The 17,848-nt window shown below is 41.9% G+C and overlaps 1 protein-coding gene across 4 annotated transcripts in view; it reads right to left on the bottom strand.

Annotated features, from left to right (window-relative positions):
• arhgef9a (Cdc42 guanine nucleotide exchange factor (GEF) 9a) overlaps window positions 1–17,848 on the bottom strand; it is a 47,143-nt gene that overhangs the window by 8,358 nt on the left and 20,937 nt on the right. For 3 of the 4 annotated variants that reach the window (XM_086223047.1, XM_086223049.1, XM_086223050.1), the window contains 7 exons: window positions 9,828–10,007; window positions 8,306–8,395; window positions 7,159–7,359; window positions 5,606–5,785; window positions 5,171–5,403; window positions 4,225–4,354; window positions 2,473–2,604 (listed from right to left, as the gene is read on the bottom strand). In XM_086223047.1, the coding sequence (XP_086079173.1) occupies window positions 2,473–2,604; window positions 4,225–4,354; window positions 5,171–5,403; window positions 5,606–5,785; window positions 7,159–7,359; window positions 8,306–8,395; window positions 9,828–10,007 (1,146 nt within the window). The remainder of the gene's footprint in view (window positions 1–2,472; window positions 2,605–4,224; window positions 4,355–5,170; window positions 5,404–5,605; window positions 5,786–7,158; window positions 7,360–8,305; window positions 8,396–9,827; window positions 10,008–17,848) is intronic. The other variant, XM_086223048.1, reaches the window with a different exon arrangement.

Genomic DNA, 17,848 nt, shown 5'->3' with positions numbered 1-17,848 from the left:
AGTGCACTGAACCTTAGAGGTGTCAACAAGCCACCTTCCCTTGATATCCTGACAGTCTGTCTTATGCAACCCTTTCCATCTGCTGCCCAAATACACAAACACCCTGCTAGCACATTGCAGAACACCACATTTCTCAGCTAATGTGCTCAGTACTACTATCTTAATACTGGGAGTGAGGCCTTCCAGTTTACATTCATCTTACAGTAAGGACACACAGACCAAGATAAATTAGCAGTTAACTTAACACAAGGCACATAATTAGCTAGAGCTCTTTGAGTCTACTTTTTGATTCTGGATCGATCGATTGATCTATCTATCTATCTATCTATCTATCTATCTATCTATCTATCTATCTATCTATCTATCTATCTATCTATCTATCTATCTATCTATCTATCTATCTATCATCTATCTATCTATCTATCTATCTATCTATCTATCATCTATCTATCTATCTATCTATCTATCTATCATCTATCTATCTATCTATCTATCTATCTATCTATCTATCATCTATCTATCATCTATCTATCATCTATCTGTCTATCTATCTATCTATCTATCTATCTATCTATCTATCTTTCTATCTATCTATCTATCTATCTATCCATCCATCCATCCATCTATCTATCCATCCATCCATCCATCCATCCATCCATCTTTCTATCTATCTATCTATCTATCTATCTATCTATCTATCTATCTATCTATCTATCTATCTATCTATCTATCTATCTATCTCTCTAGTTATCTATTTGTCTATCTACTGTAGTTATCTATCTCTCTATCTCTCTAGTTATCTATCTATCTATCTCTCTAGTTATCTATCTATCTATCTATCTATCTCTCTAGTTATCTATCTATCTATCTATCTATCTATCTATCTATCTATCTATCTCTCTAGTTATCTATCTATCTATCTATCTATCTATCTCTCTAGTTATCTATTTGTCTATCTACTGTAGTTATCTATCTCTTTATCTATCTCTCTAGTTATCTATCTATCTATCTATCTATCTATCTATCTATCTATCTCTCTAGTTATCTATTTGTCTATCTACTGTAGTTATCTATCTATCTCTTCCAATGAATTGAAAATAATAAAAAAATATTTACTGCAAATGCCTATAAAGAAGTCAAGGATAATGAAAAATTGTAAGAAAAAGGATTAAAATTGCCACGATATAAAACTTTGGTTACACTCGACATAATTTCCCTTTAATTTAATTTTGTTTGTTATTTTATATTTTCTCATTTATCTTTTTTGAAATGTTTTTCAATTCTCATGTCTTGTAATGAGTTAAGATTCACGTCTTTTTATTTATGTGTGGAGTATGATATCATATTTGCTTGCATTAAAAAAAATCAGTATGAAAATCCCTTTACATTAAATTCATTTTTTGCAACTCCAGCATTAATTAGCTCCCATTAACCATCATCTCTATCACAAATACATTTACAGACATTTTTCAAAATCAACCAGTGAATCATTATCATCAGTCTACAGATATATTGGTGAAATAGTTTTGTCCAGTGCAGTGAGCACAGATAATCTTATTCAGCCTGAATTTATACTGTCCACATACACTCATCTGGGTGCTGTATTGCCTCAGGACACAACAACATCCAGTCATGCTAAGGTCAGTGAGGGTAAAAAGAACTAATGAGCATATAGAGGCAAACCCGATAACTTCATTTGATAAGAAAGAGATGAGAGGAAATATGGAGGACTACATGCAACGGGCCTCTAACATTTCCTGAGAGAGGCCAGTACACATGTTGTTGGAGGATGAAGTGTAGAAAATAAAATAAAAGTTCAAAAAATATAAGAATAAAATTTAGTGTGCATTTTATCTTTTTTCAATCGTATGGCAATGCCAAGACATCACTTGGAATTGAGATACCAAAGCGGTCAGCGATGATAAAAATAGAGAGGGCGGATAAGGACTGAGAAGGTTAAGAAAAACGTCTTTGTTATGTATTCTTGTGCGTAATGGTTAAGGTATTGTTCTCTTTGTACACGTGTGTGTGCCTGTGATGATGCAGTTCCTCTCTGAGTATGTGTGTGCGTATGTGTGTGTGTGTGTGTGTGTGTGTGTGTGTCAGTCTCGATTCGTGTCTGTATCTCTGTGCATGTATGAGTCTAGCCGAGCGTGAACATCCGTCTGACAGGAGAGCACAGCCTTGGTGCATTAAAGCCCAAACTACCACAGCTCCATTTTGTGAAAGGTGCTGAGTATTTGAGCGCATCTTCACCAAGGGCTCAGGCGTCTCAGACAGTATTATGTAATGTGTTTGCAGCTCTTGAGTGAGGTTGGAGAAGTCACATTTCCTTCAAGCATCTCCATCATCAGCATGTGATGCACAACTTTCAAGAACACAGGCTATGGGTGCGTGTCGGCTTATCAGCTTGTTCTCAGCCCCAAAAAAGTCTTCAAATAGCAGGGGAACAAAGAGAGAGAGACAGTCTACCTTCTTACAGAGGACCAGCTGGTGATCAAAGAGGAAGAAGACTCGCTGCTGGCTTCGTCCATACGGCTGATAGATCCATGACAACTCCCCAGTATAGATGAGCTCTGAGCTTCTGTCCAAGATATCGTCCCCCTACACACACACACACACACACACACACATTAAAGCAAAGAACAAGAGATACACATTGAGAAATTTGTAATTGATAAGCGCCAACATTCTAAATGTCCATAAAGGATGTTGTAAGTGAATTACATTGGAAAATGTATGATGCAAGATTATGTCTAGGTCTCCATGTCTGTAGTGAACATCCAGGGGATGTACTTCCAATGGTGTTGCAATTGAGGGAGAGACAAACAATCACTGGGTGTTTTAAATCAACAAGTTTGAATCTTCAGTTTGTGTTTACTTTGACGGCCCCTCTGTCAAAAAAAGGCATTACATAATGTAAGAAAAATACTTCATGATTGTGTAGCTAGTAAACGTTTTCAGTGTGGTTATGTTACTACAAGTAACAGATGGTTTACTGGAATTGCACTGTAATTGGAATTTCCAATCCATCCACTTTCTATACTGTTTATCCATTGAGGGTCCGGGGGGGGGGGGGGGGGGGGGGGGCTGGAGCCTATCCCAGCTGACATTTGGCGAGAGGCGGGGTTCACCCTGGATTGATCACCAGTGCGTCGCAGAACCATCAGGAGCAATTAGGGGCTCGGTATCTTGCTCAAGGATACTTCGACATGATCACCGGGGGAAGTGAGGATCAAACCAGCGACACTTCAGTTGCTAGAAAGCCACTCTCCCTCCAATTTTCCGAAATTTCCCAGGGCAGCCCAATTAGTCAGCATAGTCAAGATCATAAGAGAAATGCCACTTTTTTTGGCTCCAGTCAAGGGGTCCTGGTAAATAACACTACAGTGACTAAAAATCATGGTGGCTGCAGCAGAATCAGGTCTGGATTTGCTTGCAAAAGAGCTTCAAAGTTTTCAAAGATCTAAGACTTCAAAAGTACTAGAGTATTTCCAATTAGCACAAAAGAAAAAGCTAGTTGGTACATGGTGCAAAGTTTTGATGGTATACCACAGTATTACTTTTCTGGAGGATGGACCATCAGTAAAAAACAAACTTCTGTTGGTGATGTCTACGTTTTGGAGAGAGGAAAATGATTCATGGTGGCACGGTGGTGCAGTGGTTTGCACTGTCGCCTCACAGCAAGAGGGTTCCGGGTTCAAGTCAATTGGATACTCTAAATTGACCGTAGGTGTGACTGTGAGTGTGAATGGTTGTCTGTCTATATGTCTTGGCCCTGCGATGGACTGGTGACCTGTCCAGGGTGAAACCTACTGCTGGGATAGGCTCCAGCCCCCCCCGTGACCCTTAACAGGAATAAGTGGAAGATGGATGGATGGATGGAAAATGATTCATTGACATCAACTAATTACTAAAATAGTCACGGGAAAAAGTGTAAAATTTGTGAGGCATTTTCAAGCTTTAGTAAAACAGATAAAGCATTTGCAATGACACAACTGAACATTTTCACAATGCAAACCTGAGGTTATGAAAAGCAATTCACATATTTTGAGAGCAACAAGGAGACAGTAGACTACATTGACCAATGCTTGGGCTGCATGATACAGACCACACACACACACACACACACACACACACACACACACACACACACACACACACACACACACACACACACACACACACACACACACACACACACACACACACACACACACGTACCTCCCAATCCAGAACGGAAGCTTGCCATTGGGCGATCTTGTCAATGTTTTCCAGCCTCCTCTTCCTCTCGTTGATCTGCTGGGTGACGTTTCGCATTACTGCCAGAGCTGCAGCCACGTAACGGTAGTCACTATGGACACAGTTTACAAGGAATTACTCCAGGGGTATTAAAGGGTAAAGTTATGGCTCTTGGACTCTGGCCACTCCCTTAAAAAGACTTGTAATGTTGCAGTAGTGGAAGACACACGGTGGCCTATTAAAGATATAACCTCAAGCAGTAAGTCTGCTGGAGCACAGTCAAAATAACACAACAGTATTGAATTCTAATCAGCCACAGTTTACTGTGACTGCAACTATGTTAACTGAGCTTGATTTACCTCGCTGTCTTAGATGTGCTATGGATCCAAAGATAATGTATGTATGTATGTGTGAGTTTATGTGTTTGTGGCACAGCGAGCAGGCCTATATCTGGCGGATCCTCAACAGTCAAACACTGTGATCTGGCAGGCCTCGCTGGCACCTGTCCCTCTCTGGCTGAGAATGCATAGTTTATGAATGACCTGGAGCTGGCTAAGACACGCTGAATCACTTACACCATATTTATGTGGGCTGCACGCATGACTTTGCACATCTGGATTCTCATGTATGCATCTGTGCATAAGATATCCTCTGCGCATATATGCTATCATCCTATGCTCACGTATTGGAATGAATACCTTTGTAAATTGCAGGAGCACACATTTTAAGTACAACTGAAATGTGTTGCTTTGTGCAAATTAGTGCAATTTGTTTCAACTCATGCGTGCACGATGACTGGTTCAGTAGAATAAACTCAACACCTGCAACAGCTGCATCATAACACGATGCATCTGGAACACAATGACTCAACCATCCAACAGCAGCACATTCATTAAATGAAATGTGGCCCAGTTCAAGTGTGCAATACCTGTGCTCCTGCGCAGTGTATTTGAGCAGCTCAGCCAACTGGAGGGGATATTTGCAGATTTTTTGGACAGGGGTGAGCAGGAAGCCGTCTATGGCGATGTCAATCATTTGCTGGAGGAGTCGACAGGCCTCAAAGAAGTGCTGGTACCTGCCATCTCTCATCAGCTTGCTCAGCTCCATACAAGCGTCCAAGTGGTTGTTACAGTATTCTGAATAAATCCAGAAACCATCTTGCTGCAGAAGAAAGGAGTGGAGAGGAGAAAGCAATTAGCAGCTTTAACTTAACTGTTATAATTTAATTAATTAATTAATTAATCAATAATTCATTATCAATTGGGAAATTTAGTTACTATCTTTCAAGAAAAAGTAATCATTAACCCTGGCTGCTCCCAGCTGGACAGTGATTATGTCGATATACCTGACTATTTGAACTCACATGTTCTAAAAAGCACGGTCCGATTTCAGAGAGATGTGGTTCCTCTGTGTTGTACTGTTTCTCCAAGTCTCTAACAAAGCCCATCTGGAAGCGATAGATGTCTTCGATGTTCCCAAAGATGACCTTCAGCTGGTCGTCATTGAACATGTCCACACGCTTCCTGCACTGACGCAGGTAGCCCTGCAACAATATGGGTTACATCTAGGTTTAGTTCCATCTAAGATGATCCTGAAGTCAACATGGCAGGTAGGCTACGTGTTGGAAAATGTTGCAGGAATATACAATAAACACGTTACTATTGCTTTGAAACAAAAAGTCTGGGGCTTTTCTGTTTGGAGTTGACATGTTCTCCCTGTGCTTGCATGGGTTCACTCCAGGTACTCTGGCTTCCTCCCACAGTCCAAAGATGTGCAACTTAGGTTAATCGGCAACTCTACATTGACCGTTGGTGTGGTTGTGAGTGTGAATTGTGGTTTGATGACATGTGTTCGTCCTGCATCGAACTGGCGACTTGCTCAGAGCAAACAAACAACAGGCCAAACAAAACTCGGGGGCATTCACTGTGTCAAACATGCAACTATGAACGATTGTAACTATAATTGCTATTGTAAATAAAATAGACATGATGCTGGCTACTTCTTCAAAAGCACAATTATGAATTAAAATGCATTAGTGCTAGAAGGACTGATACAATATTGCATGATAGATCAATTGTTCATAGAATGAATACTGCTAGCATGAAGTAAGGCTGTCATGTCAAATATAAACATATATATATATATATATATATATATATATATATATATATATATATATATGTTTCTTCTGAAATTGAGGGGAGGTATGTTGTAAAGCTCTATTACTTACTAACCTCTACTGACATCTTAATTTAAGATCCAAGAGTCAAGATTCAGAAATAAAAAACAAAAAACTGAAATAAATTTTACTCCTGTGACTGTCTGTCACAAGCCTGAAAATGGTCTTTGGTTTGTGCTCAAAGTCACTCATGAAAAACTTCAGAATTTTTTTTAAGGATTTTTATGCATTTCATGTGTTTGCAAGAAAAATCAAATTAAATACATTTTGTTGAATAAAAATCATTAATTTTTAGTTCAGAATTTTAAGAATTGAATGGTGAATTCACAGTATTCAATTGTTAATTCACAAGCGGACGGACTTGGCTGTCTCATATCTTAGGTTTTATTTCTAGTTGATCACTCTGGTCTGATTCGTAGTAGAACTGCTTAGAATCCGGACTAGATGGCTGCACGTGTGGGTGCTACCCTCACTGTGCACATTTAACATATTGTGGTTTCTGTTTCACAAAGAGATTATTTTGGGACTGTTTTGGACTCAGGAGAAAAATATGGCTGGATTATAAGTGTGAGCGTGGGAGTGTGAAGAATTCATACTAGATCCTTGTACAACATAAAAAGCGGCTTTAGTTTCCCTTTACCTGTTTGTGTGTGTGTGTGTGTGTGTGTGTGTGTGTGTGTGTGTGTGTGTGTGTGTGTGTGTGTAGACAGGTCAAAGGGGTCTGTGTGTTTTCATACCTCACAGATGTCCTTGAGGTGTTTGATATAGTGTCTCTCTGTGCTCATGATTTCATTGATGACGTTAGCTCTCATCTGGTCTCGGTTCTGGAGGGGCGAGCCCAGACACAAACAGTCATTGGTTGGGTCCAGGTGGCCATTCTGCACCTCACTAGTCCCCTCAGCTGGCTCTGCTCCCCCGTCCTCCTGGTTCACCCACAGCTGAGGACAAACACACACACAAAGCCAAACACACAAGAACTTGGATAAGAATTATGCACATTATGTGTGTAATGTGTGTATAAGTGTATAAATCTGATGAAAAAGCAAACATTTAGGTATATTCTTGACAAAGGTTTTGTCACCTGTGACTGTGTGCACACAGATCCACACCACATACGTAAACACATCTCTCACAAACACATCATTATTTTAAGGTGAGAGATGCACTGCAAAACACTTCCTCCTGTTTCTCACACTGGTGCTCAGAGGATATCCGATCACTGAGTGTGTGACTCAAAAACTCCCCTCTGCTTATACGCATGCACATACAGTTGCACACAATCACACAATTTCTTCACACGTGCATGTACTCCTCAACACACACGCTCACAGATTCACATACATATTACACTCTCGCTCATAGAAAGGGCCAAGTGAGCGTGATTTCAGATGCCCGGCAGCCAACACCTGATGACACACAGTTTTCCAAGAGAACATCAAAGAACCGACGGGTAGAATGCCAAACACAAGATGAGAAATGCAGCGCCACAGACAAGCAGAGTGACAGGTGGGAGAGCACTGACTGCAGACAAGAACCAGTAGCGCAGCATTGAGACTGAGAAATAGTCAGAGTCAACAGTAAACAGACTGGAAAAATGATCAATATCAATATAAATAGGAATCAGTCTTAGAAGAAATAATAATCATTCCAAAATATATTCTCTGTATAAGCATTTGTATAATTTGAGAGGAAGTCATTTGAAGGTTTTACTTTTGACTCATCAGTTCTGCCTTTCTAGCGACCCTGTTGAGGATGATGTGTAACGTCATGGGAACGTTAATGTTTGGTAATGTCTTGGGTACGTTGCATGGACAGACTGGAGTGGGCGGGTGGGCGGGCAGGCTGGATGGGTAGATGAAGCTGGGGGGGGGGGGGGGAACGCACCTTTGACGTGGTGTTTTGGAACCGTGGAGTTGCTATGGGGTTGATATAGAAAACCTGTTTTGTTTGGGGTTGAGGAGGGTGGGGTTCCACCTTGGAGAGAAAGAATGACACAACAGAAAGAGACTTTTTGGTTGACAGTCAGTCAGCCTGTCTGCCCTGCCCTCTCAGGAGTGAAGATGGAAGGGTGGACAGGTGGTAATGGCCATGAGGAGGGTCTGGTGGGTGGGAAGGGAGTGTCCTGCTGGGGGAAGTCTCCACCTACAACAAGGATACTAAATCTTCTCCCAAGACTAAGAAGAGGTGTGGTGGTATAACATACAGTTGCTTCATTAGTGGAAACAGAGTTGACTTAGTTGAGCTCAGCTATGGGTGAGATTATATCATCATGTTATTAGTGTAGTGTGTTTCAAGGGGACAAGTTGAAGGTGATGCCTCACTAAAAAAGTAACCATCAGCATCTTTGTTTCTTTGTCTCTGAGCAGCCAGTAAAGGCCTTTAGCAAGCACTTCTTTGTTCTCTCGAGGAGGGCTGGTGATTATTCATTTTTCTTTACACTGATACCACTATTGAGACTTTAGACTAACAATCTGGGATACTAGCATCTTTTTTCGTCATGGAGAGATGGCAATCAATTCTTAACAGAACTAGTATCATTGTGTTGCTAACCAAAAGGTATAACTATGAGAAATAGTGAATAAATACAATCAGCAGCAACATTTGCCCGAAAGATCCTTTACAATCCAGTCGAGCTAGCCTTCTAAATGAAATCAGCAATGTTTCGTTATGATAATGATTCTTCTTCTTATTATTATTACTATTATAATTATCATTATTATGATGATTATTATCACTTCAATGATGTTTGTTTTAGGAATGAACTAAACATTTTTTTGAGGGGGGTTGCAGAAATAAAATTGATAACTCAGACAACTTCAGTCTCTGAGAAATCTGAATACTTTATGCTTCATTCAGCAATGTTCAGTCTCCTCAACACTCCTGCATAACTCAATATATTTCATTATAAAGTGAAAAGTGAAATCACGAATCATTAATTGTTTTAAATGTTCAAAGAATAAGTCTTATTTTACACAATTATAATTTTCTCATGCCAACTCTGAAAACCATAATCTGACAAATTCTATAGTAAATGAAAGTCATGCTATTATGTTATGATTTGTGAGCATCACTCTGTGTCTCCTTTGTCTTGTATGCTACGTATTTACTTACTTAGCCCTCTCTTCTGTTTTTATGAGCATGATTTTATCCCCACACTCTCATCTCCGCTTGTGCATCGCTGCTAGACTCGTTAGCAGCATCAATGAGCTCGGAATTTATTGAGTTGTGAGCTACTGAGACCCGGGTCCATCTCAATCCCCATCCTATCTTGAGCGTTTTATTATTAGCAGTAATATCAAAAAAGTATTTTTATCAGTTTGTGTGCATATGTTTGTGTGCCTTCATCTCTGTGTGGGTGTGTGTTGTGTCTATGGATGTCGGCCAGTCATGGCTGCAGCTAACTCACCCGTACAAAGCTGGCAGGGAACCATCCTTCCTCCTCATCAATCTGGCCCCACCACCAGTCCTTGTTGGAGGCGTCCAGCACCTTGATGACGTCACCTGCCTTAAACGCCAACTCCCGGTCCGCCATGGTCACATGGTCCCATACCGCCTCAGCATTGACGATTGACCCTCCACTTATCAACTGGGGGATTTTGAAGGAGACACAGACAATATCTTCTGCTTTATTCTCATTACATGTAACTTTGAAACACAGAACTGTCAACACCAATCAATAACAACATGGATCCACATGATCTAAAACTGTATAAAAAAACTGAATGTAATATAGTCTCATTTCTCTTCTCTGATTATTAATGGATACAAATACACACCCTCAAAGCCAGGCCTCCCTGGCAGCTTAGGGGCTCAAAAGAGAGCTAAACAATAGCAGTCCGCAGCACAACACAACAAAACACAACAACAAAACAAGAGCCATTAGAAGAGAAACAACACAGTGTTCAGAAGCACAGCACCGGTCTCCCCACAGGGCCAGTAATTGGCCCATTGTGACATTAGAATAATTACATGTGTTAATGTGATATAAATGCTGAGGAGCAAATACATGTGAAGGGATAATCTCCTTGCCTTCACTCTGTCAGCAGGGCTTGTTATTTTATCTGCAGCACAGTCTTTGACAAGACGTGGCAGGATGACTCATCAAATCTTTCCAACTGATTTTAGCATTATCAATTTAAAAATGTGGAAGCTATGTGACTAGCAATTCTAATTGTGTAACTATGTGATGAGGATGTTGAGTCTTGTCCGTAAGAGCACAAAAGCCTGTCAGCTGATCAGTATTCTTGAGGGGTTTTGGAGGGGCTAAAGGTTGCTCTCATTAAAGGACAGCCGACAACGCTCCTGAGAAGGACCCAGCTCTGACATCATCCATCTACTAAACACAACCCCTATCCATCACACTGAGCAGTCGTGTCCACCCATAAATGCGCACACACGCACACTCTAAACCTGTGTAAACCTGTGTATGCATCTTTGGCAAAGCTCCAACTGTTTGTTCCAATTGTTCTCTATAAAGTCGTGTTCATCAGCATTCTCCCAGCCAGAATTAACCATGCGTCCAGTCCCTGGGGCTGTGGGCAGCACAGCCAGATCTAACCAAGCCTGACAGGAGCTGCTTAGGCTCTAGGTAGGAAGTTATTAAAGGCCCAGAGACATGTCACATGAATGGATACAAAATTAGTTACTTGCATTAAGGATGCTACATAATCACATTAAGCTATTTTCATTCTTTGTGCTCTCATGTCCCTTTGGTGTACTTCTTAAAAAAGTAAAGCTCAGGATGAAAATGCACCTAATTTATTCCAACACAAAAGAGTTATTCTCCTTACATGCTGATGCAGTATGTAAGAATGTCGACAGGTTTTTTGTTTTCAGCCAAACCTCCCACGAGGATCTAAAAGCTCTCAAACTCAGCAGCTGTGTTGCCCCTTAAACCTGTCGACAGGCCCTCATCCTTACTGACACAGCTACAGGCCAGATAAGCCAATTGGAGGAGAGGAATGAATGTAGGGGAGGGACATCCATGCCTGGAAGGGAAAGAACAGCGGTCGTCATGACGACAGATGAGGATGCTTCAGTGATATTGACAAGATGATGGGATGAGGCAAGGACGCTTCAGGATGCATCAGATTATTTACAAATTTGTATGTGAGTGGACATGCACAAAGGTTATGCAAAAATTAAGACTGCACAAAATAAATGTTATTACATGTTTACATGACCGTTAGCCATATCAGACAGCCCAACAACTCTCCTAAAGATACATGCTATTCTACTCCACTGCATGCAGGTTTTTTGGATCAAAGATGTTGTTGGGTTGGTAGGTTTCATCAGGCATCACACAAGGCTGGGAGCTGAGGTAACCACAGTTCTAGTTTACATCTAAAAGCTCTTCACCACAGGAAAAGAGGAGGATTAAACATGTGTCACAGAAACAACACTGATGAATGCTGCTTCAAAAGAGTTTTCGAAATCCATTCAGGAGGACGAATTTGATTTAAATCATGTCTTGCACACATGGACGACAGACTTAGTGGTCAACCCCCCCCCCCCCCCCCCCCCCCGCCATCAGGTGTGAAGCAGCAGCATTGATGAGCCCTGGTACTGGGGTCAATCTTGCCTCTTGCTCACATACTCTGATGTCTCCTTGGGTCTAATCCTCGCCCCAACCCCACCCCAGTGCCACTCCATTTGCAGCACCATTCACTCCAAGCACAATCTCTTCAGCCCCATCAATCTGCTGTAATATAGGCAACCGACAGAACGAACGAGGGAGAGTTAGAGATCCATTCACAGCCAGTGTTACCCCCAGCTCAATTCTCTCTTCCACTAATCCCTCCATCTCTGTAATGAGATCAGCACAGGCCTCTCCAATATATTGCATCCTTTCCCCCTCTACATGGCTGAATAAATTAAAAGCATTACATAATCAATCTTCCCCAATACCTCCTGCCTTAACACAGCCTAGCTTGATCAAATAGCATACAGTAGACACAGAGAAGTGTCTTCAAGACTCCTCATTACTTGTAACTACCCATGTCATGATTGTGGTTTCAGTGCAGTTAAGCCTCAAAGATCAGAGGGTGAAATGGATGTCTTTAAACTGCAAAACCTGTATTTAGGTCAGTGCATATGAATGCAGGAGAATGACTCTCTGTGCATGGACATGATGATAGTTATGTTTTATATTCAAGCACAGAAGACTAACAAAATCATATGAAAGGATTTAAGCGATTCATTCCTTAAATCATCTTTGCAGCACAACACATCAGAATTCACTGCACTGGCAGCTCCACTGCATTCCAACATCCTCCTCTATCTGTAGCTGTAGCACCACCGCACCACAGCACCTACAGCATCCCTGCCTGAGCGAACACACACACACACACACACACGCACACACACACACACACACACATGCATGCACACGTGCGCATGCACACACACACACACACACACACACACACACACCTCTGGCCAGCCTTACCATGTTTGTGGCATGGAACTGTTCAGAAAGTGTATGCATGGAGAAGTCCGGTTCATACAATCATCATAGTTAAATCCCTTTTCAGAAGTGATGGAGGTGTTGGTCCTTCGCAAGGGCTGAGATGTCGAATGTGCTGTATTCCAGAAAGTGGTTTCTCTTTTCTGACGCACCGAGTGAGTCTCGCGGTCCGTCCTCCCTGTGTCTGCCAACCTTGTTATGTAATACACTTATACCCTGAGTCTGGGAGCCAATCAAAGATGCTCTGCCTAAAATTGGTGAGAATACACACACAGACACACACACACACCCTCCGCACATTGCCACTTCTGATTGCACAGCGTTTAACAGCGCTCCATTAGAAGGCACCTGCCCTGGAGGGATTACAAATGTGTGAACACTCGAGACGGACTTTGATTGAGAGGGGAACTGCGGATCAAAGACCCACAACACACACACACACACACACACACACACACACACACACACACACACACACACACACACACACACACATGCTTACAGGTCTGTATTTAGCCCTGTGTTGTCGCTGCTAGCCAGCTGAGGCATAACCACTGCAGTATGGTGCTATGTTTACACTCCTGTGGGGTCTCCACTCAGGAAGGATGCTTCTGCCTTAGACCACAGTGATGAAAACACCAGCCCACATGCCACAGCATGTGATAGGATTATCTATGTCCATAATACATGACCATCAAATTTTTCTTTCTACATACACATACTCAGCTACAACATTTACCACTTCACTACACACACACACACACACACATAGCACCTAGGCGCGAGAGAGCACACAGAATCAATTCCAAAAGGCAGCCCTATTAATAGGAACATCATGGACAGCTCTGGGTTCAGCTTTTAGCATATCTATTTATGACATTCATTCAAGATTCATGGAACCTGCCTCCAATCCTTTATTAGCTGCTGCACTAAGATAGATTCTCTTTCCACCTGACAAGCCTTTTCACTTAGAGGGACATCATCTGTAAGAAACGTGCACAAACACAGTCACTAATAACCTGCAGGCTTCTGAAGCCGGTGCCACACTGAAATGTGAATATTGTAGGCTGTGAAATGGGAGCTCAGTTTAGCTGCACCTAAAATGGGGGAAACCTGGAGTGACGGAGGCCCTCCTTTATTAGGCCTAGCCCAGGCTGCTATTGGTTACTGTTCTGATGAGATAACAATCAAAATCTAGGATCAGCACAAACATCTCATTTGCACAGCTATTTGCTAGAAATATCACTTGAGTGGGGAGATGACTGCTGCTCAGCTTATTAGCTGCCATGTTGCAGGCTTGATATGGCTACAGTGGAACACAATAGAAAAACATGTCCTGACGCAGCAGTAGGCTGGGAAAAGGATCAATCGTCTTCAATGACAGAATCAAATAAATCCATGCGCATTATCCACAGAATACAACATGGAGGAGAGAGGGGTACGTGTTGAGAGCAGGTTAGACCATCACAGATCTGTACCCGCACAACTACTACCACAAAACATGGCTATCACAAACGGCGAGAGGACACAAGACAGAACGAGGGTTTTGGGGGTGGGGTGAGAGGGAGGGGGTAACAAAAATACATTATGTTGTACCAACGTCATTCATTTCAACGCGTAGCCGTGATGGAGCGCCGGGTGTCCCTGCTCTCGCCCAACGCGCACTGCCTTTCTCTCCTCTCCTGTGTGACAGTGTGGTGCGCTGCGAACCGGGCCCCGAGCGCCGATCCATTAACGAGTACCGAGGATGAACATCAACAGTACGTTCACAAGCACCAGCACCGCGATCACCGTAAACACCGCGCAAGTCTGGACATCCAAGGCCATGGCGCAGCGCTGCGGGCCGATGCTGCTGAGATGCGCTCTCAGGCGGGCGGGACTCAGCTCTCCCGTCTAGACACCCACGGCCAGCCAGATATCCACCATTAGTTAGGCAAAATATGAAAAAAAAGATGCCCCTACGCCTCTTCACACTGCGTGCAGTAATTCACAAAGGCACGGGAAGAGATGCATCATCCTCACCATCATCATCGTCATCAGTCTGCACCGCGATTTCTCCCCGCTAGTCAACACCTGCCGGTGTTTCGCCTCTTCCCCTAAACGAGCGACTCTCAGGCCAGTAGGTTCTCAAAGCAAACAAGAGAGCGCCTGTGCGCAGGCTGGTCGCAGCTGCCGAGCTGCCTTCCGGTGAGTGGGGACCAGAGAGACGGGCTGCGCGCCTGAGAGGCGGTCCTGTGTTATAAGTGATCAGCGCTCGGCTGCTAGACTACCGGCATCAGCCATCAGAGCGTCGGGGGAGGGGCACAGCAAGCCCCTCGCTGACTACAATGACCACAGAGGTTGCTGGAATCATAACCTCATTCATCTCCCACCCCATCTAAAAATACCACCGTGCTCTGGTGCTTTCATGTTTATCACTAACAGCTTGAGATAAAGGCGAAATCATGCGCAAAGTGATCTTCCTATTTTATTGGTCAGTAGTTGTTTCCAGATGTAGAAGTCGTGATAACCACCGGAGCAGCAGAGACACGGCAGCCACATCAGTCACATGCTGACTAATAAAACCAAAACAAAACCAAACAAAACCAGCTTGAATCTTTGAGTTGTTAAATATAAATGATTGCACAGCCTAAATACACTTTATAAATTCCAGACCAAATTAAGCCCTCACTTACTTCTGATCTAAATTCTTCCTTTCTTTTCATGTTGTTTTGAAAGGGTCCATGTGTGCTCTAATATTTCTTGAGGTTTAAAATCATCATCATCAAAAATTCAAAATACAACATGCGACATTTCATATCTTCATTTTATAGATCTGAGAAGAATGAAACGCTCAGAGCCATCTTGTTACATTTATGATACAATTCAGGTTTTAATTCATTTATGTGCACTTATATGTTATGATGGTATGCCACGTGCCTCACATTAAAAAATAACATAAAAGCAAAATGACATGGCACTCTTGGTACGAGGGTTTGAAATGTAAGCGTTCTTTATAACAAAGAGAGCATTTGTCAAATAAAACGCCGTGGCACAACTTGATATCACATTTAAGATCTTCTGACGGTTCTAGCACGAGTAGTCCATCCACCTAGGAAGAAATCTCGGCTTAAAACTGTTCTCAAAATCCCTGTCACAATCCTTTTAACATTTCGAAGGACTAAAAACTATGCAGGAAGCAGATCCTGAAAAAACAAACAAACAAACAAAATCAAATGGTGTACTTGACTCAGCTGAGACTGCCAGTCATATGTCAAAGATTTTGTGAAAATATGAGAAAAACCGTAAGTTGGAAAAACAAATTAAAACATGAAACAAAAGGTGATTCAAATATAAATGGTTCAACTAGTCTTTGTATATTTTCATGCAATTGGTAACATTTCTTGTCTCTTGGGAAAATTCATTCCATGTTTTTTTTGTTTTTTTTTTTAGAGTTTTGGAAGATAAATTATCAAAGAAAGTAAAAACCATGGAGTTCATACTTTCAAATAAAACTATAAGCATTAATCACCGACCCTGAGGCTTTCGTACTTGGGCCTTTCAAGCAGACCCTCACACCCATGCACACACAGCAGTGTTTAGCTGTTCTGTAGCGTGAGGGTGGTGGTGAAACCTTGCATCATTTGGATTTAGTATGAAGGAGCAGACTAGTGTGGAGCGAAGATCATTTCCTGCATCCATTAGGTTGCAAGAGAGAACACAAATCATATATAATATTGTACCTGCTGAGATAACAACATAGTGCAAATTCTGATGTATATCAAATGATTGCTTGTAACATCAGGGCTGTAAGCACTGGGTGAAGCTATGATTATGACTACAATTCAGCTTGTCGACATCTTCAGGCCAAGACTCACCATTTAACAAAGACAGTCTTCACAGTATCCCATCACCAACTGCTTAAGGTGTTTCTTACCAAATTTGAAATGTATCTGGTTGACCCACCAGGAGGAGCAAATCAAAGTGTAAAAACAACATGTCGTTTCCTTCTGCCCCCAGGTGGCGCTGTGACATACTTCCCCAAAATGGAGTCCTTTTTTTGCCCATAATGTACTGCTCCACCAAGAATGGTGAAAATAAGCCTCCTAGTTTGAAACGTGATCTCCTTGGAGGAGGTAACAAAGGTGCAATAAAACTCTTGTATTGAGAGCTGACACACCCAGTCCAGAACACCCATTTTTGGTTCACATCCGCAGTCCTTTGATTTGTGGAAAGGAAACTGTATTCCAAAGAGCTCAGGTTTTCTCAACATTTGTAGTGAATTTCATGTCCAGAGCCCCATGAAATGTTGACCTGGACCATCTGTTACAAGCAGAGTGGAAACAGAACTGCAACTTCATGCCATAAATACAAAGATTACTAGAACAATAAAAAATACAAGTAAAACTACTGGAGGTAAAAATAATTAAATGTATTCTCTGCAAGAAAATGTTCATGGCTATAATATTGGTTGCAAATACCAAATCTTTTTGAGCCTGGAGATAAAATGATTATTAGTACAATCCACAGTATTGTAATTCTCATCAGTTAGCTAACCGAATGGCTAATCGTGATTTCTCAACCAGCCAAGTGGATTACATACTGTAAGTATAAAATAAGGTAAAAATATTCCTATATTAGGAGTAGAACAGTCCCACTCAGTGTACTGACAAGTGTATAAGGACTTTTTTCACTGTCCTGCTGTCCACACGCATTAATCAATGTACACTGCAGCTAATATCTCCTGCAAAGGTGCGAGCTACAAAAATTTGACAGCCAACTTTCAAACCAGCAGGAGATGATGATTTGGAATTCAGAACACAGAATTTCAACGCTTTGAGTATTGTGAGTGACAGGTCAAAATGATTCTAGCTCTGATCTAGCACACACTGTTTGCATGCACATCATTATTATTTGGGCCTCCATTCACACGTACACATGAGCACATCCTGGCCCGCAAAACTTCTCAAGTGTTCACGCCT

The sequence above is a fragment of the Aulostomus chinensis genome, chromosome 13, assembly GCF_037954235.1.
Source record: "Aulostomus chinensis isolate RoL2024-O1b breed Wild chromosome 13, RoL_Achi_v1.0, whole genome shotgun sequence".
Classification (NCBI taxonomy): domain Eukaryota; kingdom Metazoa; phylum Chordata; class Actinopteri; order Syngnathiformes; family Aulostomidae; genus Aulostomus; species Aulostomus chinensis.
The sequence above is the reverse complement of the archived record's forward strand: the minus strand, read 5'-3'. Positions and strand labels throughout refer to the sequence as shown.